Source organism: Homarus americanus, unplaced genomic scaffold, assembly GCF_018991925.1.
Source record: "Homarus americanus isolate GMGI-L3 unplaced genomic scaffold, GMGI_Hamer_2.0 scaffold29703, whole genome shotgun sequence".
Classification (NCBI taxonomy): domain Eukaryota; kingdom Metazoa; phylum Arthropoda; class Malacostraca; order Decapoda; family Nephropidae; genus Homarus; species Homarus americanus.
The window spans coordinates 419,647-440,000 of NW_024718832.1; the positions used below are offsets into that span (position 1 = coordinate 419,647).

Here is a 20,354-nt window from a genome sequence, read left to right on the forward strand (position 1 = left end):
GGGATCACTGGTGTACCTTTATGTAATGTGCTGCTACACCATGTAGTTGATCCAGGAAACGTGTCCAGACTAACTAGCCTCGTAAGAATCGTAAATTTCTTAACATGTTAAATTTTTCTTTTCCTTGTTTCTGATTATTAGTTTGGCAGAGATTTATCATTTTGACATTTACTCCGTTATTCACAAAAGCTAAGGTGTTGTGGCTGAGTAGATAATGCTCGCCTCCTATTTTGATGACCACTGGTTCGTACCTAGGGGACTCTTAGTTCACCCTGTTATAAATGAGTACAGTATCGACCAAGTTATTTCCTTGTGTACCGAAGGTTTAAGTATACAATGAATTGTATCCGTCGGACTTAATAGCCCCACCTGCACTCTACAGGAACTTAACCTGCTCAGTCGGGTGCAGATAAGCTACAGTTCCAAGGTTAAGGCGACCTTACTTTACCTGTATTTTTTCTAACAGGGGGTAACTGTTCTTGGTGAGGGTGACGCTCGCTGACAGATTGGAAACTCAGTGTCTCTACCGAAGAGTAATAACTATCAAAATGCTTTATATATTTATATTTTCACGTCATACAAGGATTGGATATCAAGAGAAGTGTCACTGTCCTGCCTGTCTTGGATATTTAGAGGATTTCTAATGCATGCCATTAAAAAATTGCTAAGCCGCCAGTTGTTGTCATTTCTGCACCGTGGCGTGTAGTCAGGCCTGTTCACTATCAAAGAAAACGGTACCTGTCGGAGCTCGTGACTACCTCTCTGGAGGAGATTACATATTGTACTGTGCTGATACTAAATTTTAGCCTCAGTAATTGTCATTACTATTTAAGTTCTGTTAAAATAATTCATAGTGTACAATTTCTTTCTGTGTGCCCAGGAAAATAAAAGTGCTTTGCATAAATAGCTTTCATTATATTTTAACAGAAGTTAATTACTCATGTGGTTTATTTTATATTATTTCGATTTCAACAATTTACTACTCTTGCGATTGTGTTTCCAAGAATCTTTATTGATTGTGCTGAGAATGTGTATTCTAAAAAACTTACATCGTACAAAATACGTAATGTTATCAGTAGCGAGATACACATATTGTGATATAGCCGAAGTCAGTGTTTTTATTACTGCTTTATCATTACCGCAAGAAACGAGGTTTAATTAATTAGTCACTAAGATCAGCTATTAGTTTTTCTTAAGTAGCCTACTAAAATTATATTCAGCTCCCTTTATGTTAAATGCATATCCTAATTAATTTTTCTAGCTAAGCATAAACCTAGAGGAACTTAACTAACTTATCAATAATTATCTACCAATTAAATGCTCACTTCCATCGTATACTTAATGACCTACTTATAACGTAAAAGCCAAGGTCAAGAGAATACATTACATGTATTTTCTAGAGCTTGGTACTCGCTTAGCCTAGTTAATTGTATAATTTAATGTTTATGGTCTGCAAGATTGATTGATTAGTGGTGGTAATTACATTCCTGGCGACGCAACATGTTAGGTTAGTCTACAAGAGGGTCAAACAACCACAGAGTTTATATTAGAGGACTAGATATTTTCTACCTCCACGCCCACTGATAAACAAATTATATGAAAATAAGCACATGAAAACTATGACTGAAAGCAATATTTGTCGTTTTCCCGCGTGGCAGCTTACTACAAAGTGCTCTAATGCTAACGGCAAAGAAAGTAAAACGGACACTTCCTCAAAAAATGCTGAATTGTTATAACACTTCTATTTTTATGCTATTTTTGAAATAATATAGGCTTACCTTTTAAACATGGCATTATATAATGTTGATATTGCTTCATTTTTAATCCCTATAAGTCTTCTTGGTATTGGTAGTCCAAGCATATATTTCAAATTCTCTCAAACGCAATGGCAGCAACATATTAAGGCCTTTTCAGCATTTATTAAGTCTTTCCTCTTGCACAAGTGTATCCATCTTCACCTAAGTTCTTTATCCTTCGTAAAGTGATGGAAAGTTATATTACCCTTGCTTTTAATTTGTGATAAACACCAAAAAAGTGTGGGGAGTTTGGTCACTACTCACGTCATGAACACCGGGAGATTCCGTTTTCTCTGATGAGTGAACAACAGACCTCGATGGGAACTTTTGCCAGAGTACCAAAATATTATATGATGGATCCTTTTCTTTAAATTTACTCATATTACTGACCGAGTATTGATATAATAATGAGAGAAGATTGTTTGTAGTATTGATAATTGTGGTCATATCACTTTATGTAACGAATAATTTACATTAAACAAACAGCTGCCAGAACTAATATACCCATTGGTAAGGAAGAGTTTAATGACGAAATGATGAAAAAGAAAAACTGAACAATCAGGTTTAATGAATAAGATAAAATATTCAAGACAAGGGCCCATACAGTCACAATCCTCATCTAAGACAACAAGCGCTATCGGCCACCATGGCACAGGGATATTTCAGTTTCAAGGACGCATGAACATTGCATTAGGATATGAGAGGAAAAGTGACACCTTTAATGATCAAGAACAACCGGTATATTGCGGAACGTGGAATAACCGGTATATTGCGGAACGTGGAATAACCGGTATATTGCGGAACGTGGAATAACCGGTATATTGCGGAACGTGAAATAACCAGTATCATGGGGAATGTAGAAGAACCAGTATCATGTGGAACAACCAGTATCATGAGGAACGTGGAATAACCAGTATCATGAGGAACGTGGAATAAACCAATATCATGAGGAACGTAAAATCAACCAATATCGTGAGGAACGTGGAACAACCAATATCATGAGGAACGTAAAATCAACCAATATCGTGAGGAACGTGGAACAAGGAACATGTTGTGACGCCTCATAACACAACTCCCAAGGCGAGAGACACAAGAAAAATAACAAAGGAACGAGAACATATAAAATAAACGGTAGAATCATATAACTTAAATAAATAATCGTATACATTATATAAATAAACACAACTAACAACCCATTGTTCTAGCATAAACAAATGAGTCTTAGCCGAGTTTTTTTGTTTACAGATATACTTTTTATAAGACACACAGGCAACAAGCTTGGTGTTCCTACTACTCTGATCACACTTTTACACTAATGAGTATTGCATCAGGTGACATCACGGTCTAGGGGCAAGATGGTACAATACATAGTGACCTTCAAACCAATGACCACACACTATGACAGGATAAAACTAAACACTAAGGGGCACGACGAAATAAGAATATAATAACAATATTATCCTAACCTTCAAAGAAAAATCTAATTTATTCACAAAATCTATCATTGTCTAAATACTATTTTTAATGGGGTTTAGCTGCTTGAGAGGGGCAGCTGTTTTGTCTTTCGTGTTTGCGAACTTGTGAACATTTAATGATGTGGTGTGGAGCTCGGCCTGTTGGTCCTGGTCTTGCGGTACTCTTCGAGGGAGGACCTGATCGTCGAAGCATACTTGCTGGTGGGCCGCGTCTCAGGCACTAACGTGGTAGGTATGGTAGCCCTCCCAGTGGTGAAGGTAGTGGACGAAGAGATGGTGGGTGGAAGAGGCCGCCAGGTAGTGGGTATGAGGGAAGGGGAGTAAAAGGTGTAGTAATCATCATTTTCTTTAGCTCTTGAGGTTTCGGTGTGATACTGGTGGTTAGGGTGCCGCTTGGCCTCCCACTCCTCAACCTGAGATGGTTCATACTCTCGGTGCACATAGTCGTTTTCATAAGTGTGCTCCGCGTCATACAGATAGTCGTCTTCAGAGGAAGTGTAGTGTCTTCGGTCGATGTGTTCAGCGGGCTTTAAGGGTCGTGCGGATGGCTGGGGGCGTGTGGGGCGATGAAGATAGTGAGGGCTCAGGTCCAGGTGACTCCGTGTACGGTAGCGGGGTTTTGGGTGTTGACGCAACTGAATGGTGTGTTGTGTTGCAGGATGAAGACCCCAGTGTTTCTGAGTTGGCCGAGCATATGCCTGTTGGGTCTTCAGATAAAACGGACGGGAAGTTGCCCGACGTGATACACCAGGTACCTTTAATGTCGGGTATGGCTGGGCCCGGTAGGGTAGTTCATGGTGGTGGTCGGGGCTGGGGGTGTACCGGTGGTCGGGGGAGGTCTCAGCGGCTTCTACAGCTGGCAGCAAGTGATGGCGGGTGTCGCCCCACCCCATCATCTCCTGGTTCAAGTGCTGTGACTCAGACCTGATATAAAAACAAGTATAAATCAACGATGATTAGACGTGTCAGTGCTGTAACGCACGAGTGTGACGGCAGCCACGGTCAACACTCCACGACCCGTGTCATGAGAATTGGACACTCTTTTTTTAAGAATAGCCCACCCAGGCACAGGTCAATGTCCCAGTTGTCCCACATCGGGGCCTCGGGGGCGAAAATATAATAATCTTCATAATAATAATAATAACAATAATAATAATAATAATAATAATAATAATAATAATAATAATAATAATAATACAGAACCATAAATAAAAACAAACATGAAAAAGTGATCTAGAGTGACAAACGATATATAGTACAGTAAGTATTTTGTGTTGTCAAAGTAATAGAAAAAATTATTGAGATCCAGCAATTGTGTGTACATGAGACAGAAAGTTAGATCAGCAACCTGGGACTTGGTCACATATGGCAGCAGGGTCCACCATTAGACAACACATTATGCTTCCAATATCTTCCCAGGCGGTAGTTTGGTAGCTGCCTACTACCCATTATTGTTAGCGTCATCATCCTATCTAGGAGGGAATTTCCACGAAGCACTAAAATACGTTTCTTAATTACCCAAGAGCATTATAAACACACACACACACACGAATAATCCAGCATAAGTAAGCATAATTAAATAATTGTAAGTAGAAATATGAAGAGTGGAAGTCAATAATAATGATAATAATAATAATAATGTATCATTAGCTTGTATCTCTCCTGGACAAACATCTGGTGAAAATAAAGTTTTATTACATTCGGCCGCCAATTCTCTACCCGAGGGCCATGACCTGCAGCCCTTGAGGTAAGAATAACATCTGGCCTCTATTTCCCGTGTTAACACTTACCAGTTCTACCGAAATAATCTGTTTCTTTTAAAATTCATCTCCAATTGTAATTTTGCCTTGAAAAAATTGTAACTTCTGTTGGCTGGATCCCGTTTTAAAAAGTAATGTAGTGTTGTCTAAAATTTGAACGTAATCTAAAAACTAAACACCAAAATTACAGCAAGGTTCAGTGTACGCTATTTTATAATGAGCTGTCAGGGGTGACCTAATTCTATCTGTTACGTGTTCCTGTTTTGAGTAAAATATACACAAGCATGCGAATGAGGCGTCAGAACAGCTGACGGAACAGCTGGCAGAAGTGCTAAAACCGTTATGCATCGTTCATCACTGGAAAATTACCTAAATTAAAGCGAATTTAGATTATTGCGCCATTACATGTACTGCGTTGGTAGTGATGGTAGTAGTAGTGGCAGTGGTAGTAGTAGTAGTTGTAGTGATGGTTAGGCGTAGTTGTGATTGTTTTATATAACACAGTCACGGCACTAACTGTGGATCACAAACCTCACATAGTGGGTGAAAATCAGTTGTGTGATTACGACTTTTACATGCTACAGTCCAGTACTAGGCCAGGTCTACAGTCCAGTACTAGGCCAGGTCTACAGTCCAGTGCTAGGCCAGGTCTACAGTCCAGTACTAGGCCAGGTCTACTGTCCAGTACTAGGCCAGGTCTACTGTCCATCCACTACTCCAGGCGAAGATGAGAACTGCAGTTTCGGGTGACAATCAATACAACACTCCTCTACTGTACTGTGTTGTGTGTGATGCTTCTCTGGAGACTCCCCAGTGGACAACCTATCAATAACAGTGAAGGTCGTACCATGAACAACGATCTATACACATAGGAAGGCATTGTGTGGACATGATGAATACACTGAAAATTTGGTTCATGTATGGCGAGGAAATATGTCGTCCTAGAATTAGAATACCGCATATCAGGAACAAAGTATGTATCCCTTTACCCTGAACAAGCTACGGAATAAATAGGTAATTCACATTTTACGAAGGTGAATAATTAGCTTATATGGACTTTTATCTAAGACCTGGCGTGTCTGTCTGAGTACTAACTTATTGTCATGAGTTTACTTCACAATCTGCACAGGAGGAGCATCACACAACTGCTCTGGCTCAAACTATGTGTGTGTGTGTGTGTGTGTGTGTGTATGTGTGTGTGTGTGTACATTAATCAGAGAATATAACCATCTGTTTGGAAGTCATTAATACGTTGAACTATAGTCCCATGTATCCCGGACCACACACTACACCACACAACCAAGGACAAGGTGCCGATATACATTAATTGACGGCAAATGGCCAATAACCAGCCAGTAATTACCTGCTTCACCACAATGCACAGGTGGGCGGAAGTTGGGGGGACCGGGGGTGATACACAGCGGCCGTAACCAAGGTCTTTAGCCGTAACCTTATGATAGTTAAGGATCACTTCCGTAGGGCCGAGTGTTATAGCTATCCCATACAATGATCTGACGCATGGCTTTGTCTAGCAACCAGTGGCGTCACATGAGCAGACACGCACACAAAAACAACGCATAAGAGCAGTTGAAAAGTACTAACTAGTGTTCCGTGTTATGAATATCCATAAAGATTCTCTCAGTGGACCTTCCTGACGATCACTCACATATGCCACACCGTCACCAAAATATACATAAGACACTAGGTTCAGCCATTCATCGGTGTGTCTGCTTCTTGTGTGTAAGTTCAGTGTGCATGCCAAGTTGATATTAAAGTATTATATTAAAGAATTTTGCTTCATTAAATTGTTGTATATGATGCACAGGGGGGAGGGAGTGTCACCTTGGGGTAGCGCCATTCATCACAGGTTCCGACACATTCTTCAGGTACTTGACCGGGTCACCACAAATGCCTCTAATCTCTCTCCCTGTTGTGTAATAGTGTCCCCGGGTCCTTATCACAGCCAAGGAATTATGCATAACTGGTATTTATCAAGTTTATGGAAAACCTGTGAATTGTTTAGCTCACTGTATGAATGAAAATGGTGTTAAACGATGAGTTTTGTTGTGGTGGATGTTTACCGCTGTTCATAAATATTAACAAGAATATGGTGGACATGCTTATTATCCTCGCCCGCGAAAAAAAAGGAGTGGCGAGGGCAGTGTGTTAGTGAGTCAGTTTACTTGTGTGCATCTGGAAGGAGATACAGATCTTGTTGTGGTGGGAGGCGTCACAGGAGGAAACAGCCTCAGTAATACCCTACTACAATGCTGGATAATCGGAGGTACAGTGGCTATAAGTGGCGGGCCACTAGTGCCTGAGAGCTCAGCACGCCATACTGGCGTACGACGTTCTTGAGGTACCCGGCGCTCCTCGCCCAACTGAGGTGAGGCACATAAGCACGCCTGTATACTGTACTGCACTTCAGTAACCAATTTTCAACCTAACTGTCAACATCCAATATAAATTATATTTTCGTTAAGAAAATGAAAAGCGGTGTACAGTATTTATATCTACCTCAGTAACCTGTATGGTCCTCCAGACTTTATGACACCATTTTTTCTGCTGAAGACGCCGTTGTATTTTAGATTAATTTTTCTTATAATAATAAAGAAATAATATGGATTCCAATAAATTAATTCCTCTCTGAATCTAAACAAAAGTATCAATATTTATTTAATATAAGCCACATTATCCTAAATAGAGTTTAGCCATCACTACTCCTGCTTTAGTATACTATAATTAGATTTTCAACCAGATTCTTCCCCACCACCTTCAAGAAATTATCCCTCAGTATATTTTAGAAAATATATACACAATAACCCACAGCTGTGAGGAAGTACCCGCTACAACCCTGGTATACACTTCTGGAGCCCCGCCTAACACAACTTCCCTGCACCAGTGTTAAACATGAAGGTGCACTCAACCACTGCTTACGTCCCTGGTAGTTACCCAAGAATATGACAAGCTGTACTTCAATACCCTCGCTGATCTGTGAGGGACCACAGCACTGCCAACTTACTCCACATATGTGCCCAACCCGTCTGTTTCGAAGATGTCGTTTTCGAGATAGGCGAAGGCGGTGGTAAGGAGGAAGAACAAGATGATGACGAAGCCCAGCGACTGCACGTTGTTGACGCTGTCAGTGTCCAGGAGGGGTAGGAAGATGAACTTGCCGTCGCCATCACTCTCCTGCAGGGACAACACCAGTACAGACGTCACACGTAACACCATGAATGTAACAGTAGCAGTTCTGTGTTATATTACACGCTGATGTTCATTATGAATGGATGAGATTAAGTGAATTACAACTATCATCTTTGTGATAATTATGAATAATTTATCAGTCGAAACAGTCTATACTTTACAGATATACAGAGAACGAGTCACGATCACTGAGTGATGTGTGTGTGGTCACTCCACGTCTTTACATCAGTGTGAAACCTAAAATATCCTCTTGGCTCATAGTTTATAAACATGGAAGAGGAATAAACGCATAATAAACAGATGATAGTGATGTAACTATGCAGGGAGCACCCGACAATTCTTCTGTATGTAATAGTAGCATTATATTAATTTTTACTAATGGGATCATTTATAAAATTATAAAATACTAACGCATTGTATTTTAAAGGCCTCTCTTTTGTGCTAGATTAAATTGTTTATTATTACAGAATAAAACACTCGGTGATAAAGTACTAGTTACAGCAGATTGTGACGGTGTAAAATAAACATCATTCATTCCTTACCTGGTTCCCGTGCTGTGCCGCCGCTCCCCCTCGATTAAAGACGCCAGTAATATACGAAGTGTCGATGCCCAAACTCTTGACGAGGTCCATGACCTTGGAGAGGTCAGTGCCTCGCAGGAGCTTCACCACCCGGGTAGGGTCCAGGCTGCTCAACATTTTGGGGAAACTAGTCAGGTCCAGCTGAGGGACCATGCTCATGGCTTCCCGCACGTTCTCATCCTGAATAATGTGAACGAGTGTGTTGAGCAGCGCCGCATCGTCCCTGAAGAGCTGGTCACCGAGCGATTTTGGAAGACCAAACTTTTCGAGGAGTGTCGGCATCATCGCCTTTAGGTGCGTCAGTCTTGTTGTGTTAAGCGAATTACCTGCTAGGTCTGCTGGGGAGGGAGAAGGCTGGGGACGAGAATGTATGACAGAAGGAGCTTGTGTTGGTCTTGTGGGTGTGAGGACGGTTGGCGGGAGAGAGGGTCTTGGTGTGACGGTTGTGGATGGCGGCCGTCGAGACATATTTTCACTAATCGTCTTTGTTTCCTCCACAGGGATGATAGAATCCATCTTAGGGAACATAGAATCGTAAAATACAGAGAAAGGATCGTGGTTTATGAATGTTTGTTCTTGATGCCCTGTCGAGTCGTAGCTGACACTATCACCTTCAGAGGGATAACTGCTGCCATGTTTTTCTTCGTCTTGTTTATAGTTGTAGCTGAAGTAGTCGTCGTAGTGTGGCATGTCTGGCGCAGCAGCAATGTTGTCTTGACTTAAGTAAGGATTACGAGGTGTGTTGGACTCGGGTCTTGAGTGCACTCGGTCCAGGTCAGAGTACGGCAAAGCACCCACCTGACGCAGCCCGTGCATGAAGTAATCATAATCCATAACAATGTTACTCTCCCCAGCGTCGTGTTGACCCTGCTGCTGTTGCATGTGGTCGAGGTTGTGTGCATATGACTCGTCCAGAAGGTTAGCCTCCTTTCTCGACTCCCGGGCAGTGACGTCACCCACCAGCCACACCATCACCACCATCACCCACCACAACATCCTGCCGAGGACCGGAAATTGGTTATCAGTGACATAAAGCAAAGGAATAAAATAAATAAGGACGAGAATAAGAAAAAGGTAGAAAACAGAAAGTGAACAATAACAGAGAATGTGAATAATAATGAGAACTGCCATACTAATGATTATGTGTTTCACTTTTAATTTTACTTCGGTTGTGTTGTTGTTGGTGAATTATACCAAAATGAACATCTCTTACAACAAAACACAGCATAACACAACACATCACAGCACATCACAGCACAACACAACATAGCACAACACAACACAGCACAACACAACACAACACATCACAGCACAACACACACATCACAGCACAACAAAACACAGCATAACACAACACATCACAGCACATCACAGCACAACACAACATAGCACAACACAACACAGCACAACACAACACAACACATCACAGCACAACACAGCACAACACAACACAGAAGTCTCTCTTAAAACAGCCACAAAAAAAGATCCTAAAAAAAAAACCGTCGACTTAAATACAACAAACTTCGCTATATAACAACACACACACATAACAAGTCTGGATTCATTTCTAAATACGACTGAGAATTTTTTGATCACGTTACGAAACTTCCATAGAGGCATAATTTATTTTTCGTATCAAAAATTTACAAAACGATTTTTCACGTTTTAGATTATTTTTATAGTTTCATCAGTTTCTTGAATTACCGATTATTTGATATATATATATATATTTTATCGATGCCTTTTATCTAACAGCCAGAGCCTAGTCGTCCTTCTCTTGTGCTCACGCAGTTCACGAGACAATAACACCAGCGACAAGACGAAGTATAGTGGACGACGGCGTGAGGTCTCTCCCACGACCTCCCTCACCCATCAGTCACGTCGTGGTCACCAGGGCTACCACAGCTCGCACTAGCTACTACACAACTGCCACAAAAAATCTAGAAAGTCACATACATTTGTGAAGACGCCGCAATATAACTTCGACTAATATTATACCGGTAATGGCCTATAGAGAGTTGATGAATATACTGATAGTAACTCATATATTATATTTGACTATGGTAAACACGGTATATTTCATTGACTGCTTATTCATAGTGTAAAATCCAGTTTATGCCTCGTTGACTAAGCCTTTTCAATATGGCAGACTTAGGATTTTGCGCGCGCGTGTGTGTGTGTGTGTGTGTGGTACCTCTCGGCCACCCACCATCGGCTCACTTTCTGCCTGTACGTTAAAGTCTCCAACTCAATACTCGTGTGCCTCCCTATACTTGCTGCCATTTAGGTATCATGATCACTACCTGTCAGCGTTGAAGTATCCTGCTAACCATTTGCTGGCGATCTAGTTTTCCCCTTTTACTATTTCCTGACAACGAAAGTCTATTAAATCAAAATTCTGTAAAATAAAAAAAATCAGGAAGTATGCACAGTCGCTAACCGCTCACCAGCTCTCCTGCAGCTGGACTCCTCAAGCGGTACAGATTGGTCTTGATGTCTAGTGTTAGTTAAGAATGATTCAGATGTATAGAATGTAAAAGACGAAATACAACAAACTCCTAATTATAAGTAACATATATCAAATTACCATTAATTGATGTATTGCATTAATTGTATGGACTTTCAATACTATTTATATAGTTCAAAAAATGTAATTGTCTGATGTATGTGAAACAGTTTAGAATTATTAAAGTTCCCGACCAGACTTTTTTTTGGTTGGTGTCATGTAAAAGTTAGAATTTTACTTCCGGGAGGTTTTACCAAGCATCTGTCTGCGTGTTAATCTGCTTCAATTGTCTGAGTTAACTGTCCGAGAGACGGTGCTCTCATGAACATTAGAAACCCTAATTTATAGTTAAACTCCTTAATGCTAGGTTAGATTAGGTTAGGTCTGGTAAGTGGGGTTTTCGTCATGAGATCAGCAATCTTGTTTTACCGGGTACATAAGCTTTGTCCTCCTACGGTCAGTGTAGCAGCGATTATATCATAGTGAAGTAGTGGCCACAGTGTAGTAGTGGCCATAGTACTGCACGAACAGTGGCAACAGTATAGTCTTAAGTGGCAAGTGTAACACTACAGTGGCTACAGTCACACTACAGTGGCTACAGTGTCACACTAACAGTGACCACAGTGTAATACTAATAGTGGTTATAGTGCAGCACTAACAGCGGCCACAGTCTCACAATAACAGTGGACACAGTGTCACCTCACAAGCCCAGCCGGTAGACCACAGGTTCGTCAAATGTAAAGTAAGTGTGAATTGATGATTATGTCGCTGTGAAGTGGAACTTGCCACGCCTGGCCTCTGTGTAGTTACCACCACTCGCCGTTAACCACTAGCCATTATTACCTCAGTTTATGACAGAAAATTCGTTTTATGGGCACCTAAAATATACACTGCTCAAAACTGCATTATTAACCACACGTAACAGAATGCTATGTAACAGTCAGTAAACCACGTGTGATAGGTCAGGTATTGTTTGGCCAAGAGGTGTCCACTACCGTATACAGGAAGTTAATCTGTTGCTACAATAACCTTTTATATTAAACAGAAAAAAAACATCAACACAACTACTATTATGATTACTATTACTACTACTAATAATAAACTAACTGTCACATTATATTATACGAGAGAGGCAGTAACAATAAGATAATTACCCCCCTGTGTCTATTACTGTCATCTGTAACGTTTACCCACCACGCAACTATGAGGCTCCTGTGGATCTTGATTATACATTATATTCCTTAAACACTTTTTATTAACACCATCCCTCTTATCTTTCTTTATTATATCACCCCCTCCTCCTCTTACACATCATTCATCTTTTACTTCTGTTCCCCTTGTGTTAAAGTCTCTGTCCTTTCGCTTTAAATATTTCCACTGCCAGTCTTCAAAAGGTAACGTTGTCGAAATCTCTCTATCACGTCGACTTTTACCATTTTCTCCCTCACTCTCTTCGTCAGATTATTCTTTCTCACCATTCTCTCCCTCACACTCTTCGTCAGATTATTCTCACTGTTATCTCCCTCATTCTACGTCAGATTATTCTCACCGTCTCTCAATGTGTTCATCCGGATCTTAAATCACCTTGGTCTCTCCCGCCACTGTTTTATACATAAAATTTTCTACTTTTGTTTATACTCAACTTATTATTACGATTCTTGTGGTTTTTTCCTCTGTCATTACATATTTTCTTTTGTCTTTACGCATTTTTTTTTAATATTTCTTCCGTTTACCTACCAATTATGGATTTATTTACTGTGTACGATTACTCGACCCGTGTACTGGACTTCTGCCTTCTTCCCTTTCTATGTAAATCTTCGCTATAATTGATATTTTTTCTTTTATCTCTCATGCTTCATTATATAGTTTATCTTCTATACATCAGAAATGGTCTCATAGTGTCACGTGTAACCCACAAAACATCTTGACACAACCTAGTAACTCCCTACATGTGTGTGTGTGTGTGTGTGTGTGTGTGTGTGTGTGTGTGTGTATCACTGAAAGCAAGTGCAATTAACTCCATTATTTCAACTCCTGAATGTCTGAATATCCAACTCGAGTGAATAACTAACGATGAATAAATCTCCTACATTTAATGAATTTTTGTGAATATTATACTTTACTGAATGTGACAACGGCTGTCTCCAGCTATCAAAATATTTTTAAGCGTTAGAGTCGTTTTAATGTCGAAAGTTCCAGTGGTTGTGTGCATAATGGGTTGTGTCTCGGAAATGGTGAAGGTGATGTCACATTTAATAATTGGAGTCAAGGTGAGAGCAATAAGTCGTGCCAGGAGACTTGGCCTGTATGAGCGCCTCAGGTATTCTCCACAGGGCGCCTTTATCTGCCACACATTTCTACTTGGATACTGACTAACTAATAGATGAACCACCAGATATTAAGTACGGTTAAAGTTTTAGATTTCCAAGTTATATTCAGTATTTCAGATTTTTTCACTACTATCAACAACAATAACACTTAGTATGACTGTTAGTCGTATATAACTCAGTGCTGAAATACGTCTTGACCTTCAGATTACGTAATTGACAAGACCTGCCAGCAGTTTGGGCTGTCATGAATATGCAACATCTGTGTCGCAGAGATAGCGGGTCAAACATTAACCGTAGTGATGAAGACAATGAAGGATTTTTACTCTACAGCGGTCTCTGTAGTACAAAGGCAGTTAAATGTTTTATGCCATGGTGCGTTCCCTGACTGTCTCTTTCTGTAGTAATAAAGACATTAAGGTGTTTTAGTCTCACCCATCTTCCAACACACACTCTCTCTCTCATCACCTGACCTCAGCTTTTTCCCATCTCCCTCCATCGATCTTTTGTTCATACTTTCTCCCCACTTTTCTCTCCAGGGTGTACTACTTTCCTCTGTCAACGTTGTTTTTCTGCTATTATAATTATCCACAGTATGATCTACATATTAACTAACCAGGGTGGCGTGGGTTTATCAGATCTATATTTCAAAGTGTTGTCTGTTTTACTGTTAAATATACAAGACTTTTTTCTTCCCTTTTACAAGTAACAGACCGTCTATTTAGCTGCAAATTTCTACTGTGCCTTTTATGGTAACCAACACACCTCTGGCGAGAATAGTTCCTCCCACCCACCTAACACTCACCCAGGCTCCCATGACAACTGAAGTGTGTTACCCTTTACCCTGACGGACTTACACACCACTATTATTACTCCTGGGCCTCAGAGGTGCTAAACAAGTCTTCACATCTCCTCAGCTAACCTGTAGGTAAGTGTTAGCCAAGGATCCTAACACAGAGAAGCGAGAGTGAGACCAACACAAACTGGGGCTTCACCTGCTAGCCAACCATCTATCTGCTGTTACTTAAGTATTCTGTCAAGGATGTGTAGAACTACTGTGTTCCAGGACAATGTGTACACGTTTAGAAGTACTTAATGGACGAATATAAAGCGCGCACACACACACACACACACACACGTTACTGGCAATTCGTCTTATTTTCATTCTTATTATGTGTCTTGTCACAACCCACTCTCGAAAGACATGAGAAAAGCAAAAATAAATGAGACTGAATAACACTAAAGAAAAAACTAAAGCGGAGAAAAGATAAATTATACCCCAGGCAGCAGCTGTTTTAATAATAATGCCTGCACACCCCCATTAAACCCATGATATTATATATGACAAAACAGCTGCAGGATAAAAGACAAAAAAAAAACTAAAATACGATGCATTAAATTGAAAATAATACATATCACAAAGAATTAACGTTTGTCAAAGTCACCCTCACAGTTCCGCACCGAAGCAGTAATTATAGGTTAGGTTATAACTGGCATATGAAATATATACGTTCTCAAGTTGCGTTAAGTGGTAATTATAAGAGAACTAAATATATCGTAAATGTCTGGTTTAAACATTAATTACAGTACCATAACAAAGAATGAAATATTAATACGATATTTCTTCTCTCCTGGGGAATATTTACGATACTGATTAAGAGAAAGATAAAAGTGAATATTTCTCCCTTGGCTGAATATTATAGTTTTTTTTTTTTGTATTTTACTTTATATAATGAGGTGTTATTAATAGAGTGTAACAAATAGAACGTTACAGTGAGTTAACTGGTGGTTACTGGAGTGTTACAGATGGTCAACAGGTACTACTGAAGTATGGCCCTTGACCCTAACCTAACCTAACCTAACCTAACCTAACCTCTTATATCCATATACTGTACTACACATTACACTCCCCTCACACACTTACTCCTCTCACACACACACTTACTCCTCTCACACACACACTTACTCCTCTCATATACACACTTACTCCTCCCACACACACACTTACTCCTCTCATACTACACCATCACTACCACTAACAAAAAATATAATGACAGTTTCCCCATGTGTAACGAGGATGGCTGGCCCGAGGACCATCCTAAGCGTCAATTTGTTTAAGGTGTAGAAGCTGTCGCCAACACAACAACCACACCCTAAGTTATCGAATTGCATCACCCAGTGTCAAGGAATAGTCCTAGAAGACCGGACAACTCGCCAACTGCACTGGCTAACCATTAGCCCGGAACACGATCAGCAAATCGATTAACATCCAGGTCCCCAATTACTGCTGGGTAGGCAGAGGCAAATGGCGTAAAGAAACTTGCCCATAGTTTCACCCTGCCCTGGGATCGAAACCGGGTTCGTTCGCTTGCGAGGCGAATATGGTGACCATTACACCACTGCCACACTACGATCACTATAACTATCACTACCACAGCCACACCACTACCACTACCACAACCACCACACCACCATTACCACCACTACCCAGCACCAGTAGCACCATTACCACACACCACCAGTATTATAATGTAACCAATTTCTATGTTAATGTGTCAAGTAGTGGTTGATGCGTATGACGAGATGACTCTTCCACAACCACAGAGCAGGGAAACACACACACACACACACACACACACACACACACACAGATGAACAAGTGTGAGTGGTGACAGAGGCGGCCCAGGACAACTCACGCATCTGTCATAGTCCAACTGCTTTCTGGACCACAAGTATTTGGGATAAAACTGAGAAAGGGAAGGGGGGGGAGGAAGTGGAGTGGCGGAGAGTGAAAATACAGCAGTAAGGTGGGGAGGTGGGTGTCGGGGGCTGACTGGGTGAGCGGGATAATGGCCACATCACCACAGACGTTTATTGCCGCATAACGTATTGAGTGGCAGCAGTGGGAGTGGTGATGTCTGAAGGCCACGAGGCGGAAGGGGGTAGTGTTAGCTGGAGACGATGGTGAACAGCGAGGGTCAACACCTGCTGCAGTATTTGTCGTTGTTACACGCTCTGTCCCTGCCCAGATTGTCATTGGCAGGAGAGGCGAGACTCCTGCACTACTGGTTCGTTTCACCTTCCGCACCATCAGGAAAATAGATTCAATCTATAATGTGAAAAAACTATAACAGATGACACACAGATTTACGTGATTGTAGATAATAATCATAAAATGCAAAACGGTGGTGAGGCCGCCGTGTGCAGGTAAAGGCTGGGAACCTGTGTGTGAGGCTCCAGGCGTGCACACAACTCACCACCCCAACATTATTGTAAACGAGTGTGAAGAAACCTTAACACTACTCACCAAGACCGACTATTAACTCTCAGTCTGCTAAACTCGTCTCAGAGGAGTCGAATAAATTCCTTTAGTATAATATAGAGTTGTATTGTTAGCAGTAAGAATAAATTGTATGAGGTAAAGAATTACATTGATATTTACTGTCAGACATAATCCTCTCTCACTATGTATGAGCGGTACACACACGAGGGAAGAAGATCAACTTCATTTTTAATGGTGAAAATTTTGTGCATTGTTTTATTAATAGGGTTTACATTCATGGGGAATATATATAACAACACCTGGGTGGTCTGTAAAAAAGGACTATTGCTTTGTGTGAAGCTTGTCCAGAGAGAGAGAGAGAGAGAGAGAGAGAGAGAGAGAGAGAGAGAGAGAGAGAGAGCTCTACTTGCTGTCCCAAGGGTAGCCAGATAAATGTAAGGGGTGGCAGCAGTATCGTGTTGAGTGGTTTACATTGTGTGAGACGTAGCAGAAGGTGGTTCGCCCTGGGTTACTGAACCAATCATGAACTTGTATGCAGTTACGGTAAACAGTGTTAACCTGTTAATTAACTCTCAACACTCTGACATGAACCTATAGTTTTCTCCCGAAATACAATGGAATCACCATTAACCCAAATTCTTTACGATATCGACAAAACTGTAAAACAAAACGCTGAAAAAATTATGTATGAAGAGACAAGCTACAGGGAGTGCGCGGGTTAATTTACATGTTGATATTACAAAACTTGCAGGAACATTTGCGGCATCCAACCGTCCGTCAGGTGGAGGGGTGGGGGAGCTTACTGCACACCCTCACACGAGCCTTCATATGGACTCTCACACCAAACAAGTCACTCAACGAGGAAAGCTAATTAAGGGATATAGAAAAAAAGGGTATTTCTTCTACACGAGCGGTGGTGAGACACGCCAGCCACACCACAAGACGATTTCTACACAATTACTGGGACGCTGAGGATGGCGGCAAATTGGTTAGTCTCTTAACGTCAAACTCTGGCCAACACTGCTTCAGTCATGCAACTTGCGCATTAATGATGGTAATTCAAAAAGAGGTTACTATTTGACTGCTTGTTAGTAAAAAAGTATATTTGATAATGTAACGGGCCTGAGAGAAGTATCAGATGACTCCATGAACCTCCGCCTCCTGGGCAGTTTGCATGAACACTTCTCTTAAATTTACTGGAGCTGTTTCACACAGTCTTTGTGTTCTTTCCAGTGTTCGTTCTTTTAGCAATGCACGCCTTCACATAATTCATTTCTATCTAATCAGGGGTAGAAATTCACATTCGCCCAGCCGTCCGAGGTGACCAAAATATCAGAAGGGTGAGTAGATTTTAGAAATTTACTGTTTTTTAATCGCCCGGCTGGTGACTAGCATGTTAGACTCGCTGTGTCCAGGAGCTATCCAGTAGTTTTGAACAAAAATTTATATTTTTGACAGTCTGCTTTACCAGAAGGAAGTGATTGGTGCCCACTTTATAAAAAGCATTGCAAGAGCAAATGTGAAATGTACACGTGAATCCGCGTACTTGGTCATTGGCCCTGCTGCTCCCAGGGAGTCGGCAATTTCATTTCAACTAATACCTCCGTACAGTATTGACGTGATGTCTAACTAACACAGACATTATAATTAATTATCATGAACAATCAACACGATCTCGATCATTCCAGACGTCATGGTATGCGGAGTTTGACTCATCCAGAAAAGCTAAGAACTATCTAATGCTTCTAACCAGTGCTGCTGTAATGAAGTACATCCACCTCCTCCTGGGTATCTTGCGTTGCCTTGGGCCTACCAGCAAGAGTGAAAACCTACCAACAACAGTGAAAGCCTACCAACAACAGTGAAAGCCTACCAATAATATTAACCAGTATAATTCAGGACAAGATGTGGGAAAGGCCACCACCAGTTCTCCCGTCCTAAGCAGCCACTCCTGCTTTAGCGTCAGGGTAGATCGCTAGCTGCCGTGTCATTTCTGAAGTGTGCAAACGATTACACCCACCAGGTTACTCAGCAAATTCTCATTACATTTGATTTATACATTAAGTCTTATATAACAGTATGTAAATTTTATCACAGTACCTTCATGCGTCCATGTGAAGATGCTTGCCTCTGAGTGTGTGTGTGTATGTGTTTTTCAAGTAGTGAGTGTTCATCATTCATTACAGATATAGCCCATATTATCCACAAAAAAAACTTATTTGGTTTGATAAAATATTTAACCTATCCAGCTACATTTCACTACACGACGCATGCACGCATTAAATTTAAAGTGGAACACGCAAATGACGCGATGTATCTGAAAGCATAACTCGGCCGGGCTCTAAGGAGGAGGAATGACCCGACCAAGTTTCAAGAGATAAACAATGAACCGTGACAGACGGACACGACGACCCGCGGGTTTCCATAATATCTCGAGTATTGGAGGGAAATAATTGACAGTATTTTAGGGGATATTTCCAACAATAGAGGTAAAAGAAAAAGATGTAAGCAATGGTTAAGGAGGATGGACACGATAAAGCGACACACGCGGGAACACAGTTTGAATACCTTACCTTGATGTTTTCCAAGCGTTCATCAATCTGTATTTGCTATAATTAGGCAGAAAAATTTTAAACTTTCTTCTCAGCGCTGGGCATATCACCAACGACCCATCATTATAAGAGTTCCAGAATCACAGTATCGCGGTAGTGTTGCTCTTCAAACCTGTGTTCACTCGTGAGCTTCACTTGATTGCCACAATAAATGACAGGTTTACAGCCAGCAGTAGCAGTGTCCTACGTGACGGTATGTGTTTAACCAAGCCACACCCAGGAGAACTGGAGTAAATAACAGAACATACAACGTACGGTCAGCTAAGTCAAGCAAGTCTTGCGTCTGGTTCTGATTTAGTCAATTTCAACTCGGACGATTGTGTGGAGCGTTTGAGAGTTGAGCCCACCTCAGTGTCCGGAGTGAGACTGCGCTGGAAAATTGGTTGTTGCCACCATATGTAGGTTGAAGGGCCCAGCCAGGCTCTCGCTCCTGGTCCTCTGCCACCCCAGGAAGGGAGAAGTGGAACCTAAATATGGTACACCAATTTTTTTTCATCTCAGCTCAAGTAATCGCTTTCTATAGGCACCTGCTATTACAGTCATTGTGTGAAATAAGATTATCGTGTTTTTCCTTCAGCGGGAACTGACATATACCCAAGTAATTTCATGACTTGGAAATTATTTTATTTAGTAATGTTTCAGTTAATATCCAGGGTACCACTGACTACTTCAATGAGAAAGTAATGACACGAAGAAAAGTCTCTCGGTGGTGAAGGATGATGATGAGGGAGGCACATAGTAGTGGTTGGCACACGTCCCGGGCTACGATGTTCGGGACGAGGAACTGCACGACAGTGAATATTGCAG

General features: G+C 41.1%; 1 protein-coding gene across 2 annotated transcripts; it reads right to left on the reverse strand.

Moving 5' to 3' along the window:
• Nucleotides 1-2,345: 2,345 nt before the first annotated feature.
• On the reverse strand, nt 2,346-19,928 carry LOC121859841. Of its 2 annotated transcripts, none has more exons than XM_042356804.1 (4): nt 19,803-19,928; nt 8,781-9,816; nt 8,054-8,223; nt 2,346-4,195 (listed from the first exon to the last, which is right to left on the reverse strand). In XM_042356804.1, the coding sequence occupies exons 2-4, from the start codon at nt 9,813-9,815 to the stop codon at nt 3,385-3,387; spliced, it is 2,016 nt and encodes a 671-aa protein (XP_042212738.1). In that variant the 5' UTR covers nt 9,816; nt 19,803-19,928; the 3' UTR covers nt 2,346-3,384. The 2 variants fall into 2 exon arrangements, with proteins under 2 accessions (XP_042212738.1, XP_042212737.1); XM_042356803.1 differs by having other exon boundaries at nt 19,509-19,928.
• Between the last annotated feature and the right edge of the window lie 426 nt (nt 19,929-20,354).

Excerpts from the sequence above, each read along its gene's own strand:
- LOC121859841 (XM_042356803.1), bottom strand. The coding sequence starts at position 19,531 with ATGAACGCTTGGAAAACATCAAG. Across the intron at positions 9,817-19,508 it reads AACGCTTGGAAAACATCAAG|GATGTTGTGGTGGGTGATGG; the intron begins GTAAGGTATTCA and ends GGTCCTCGGCAG. Across the intron at positions 8,224-8,780 it reads CGGCACAGCACGGGAACCAG|GAGAGTGATGGCGACGGCAA; the intron begins GTAAGGAATGAA and ends TTGTCCCTGCAG.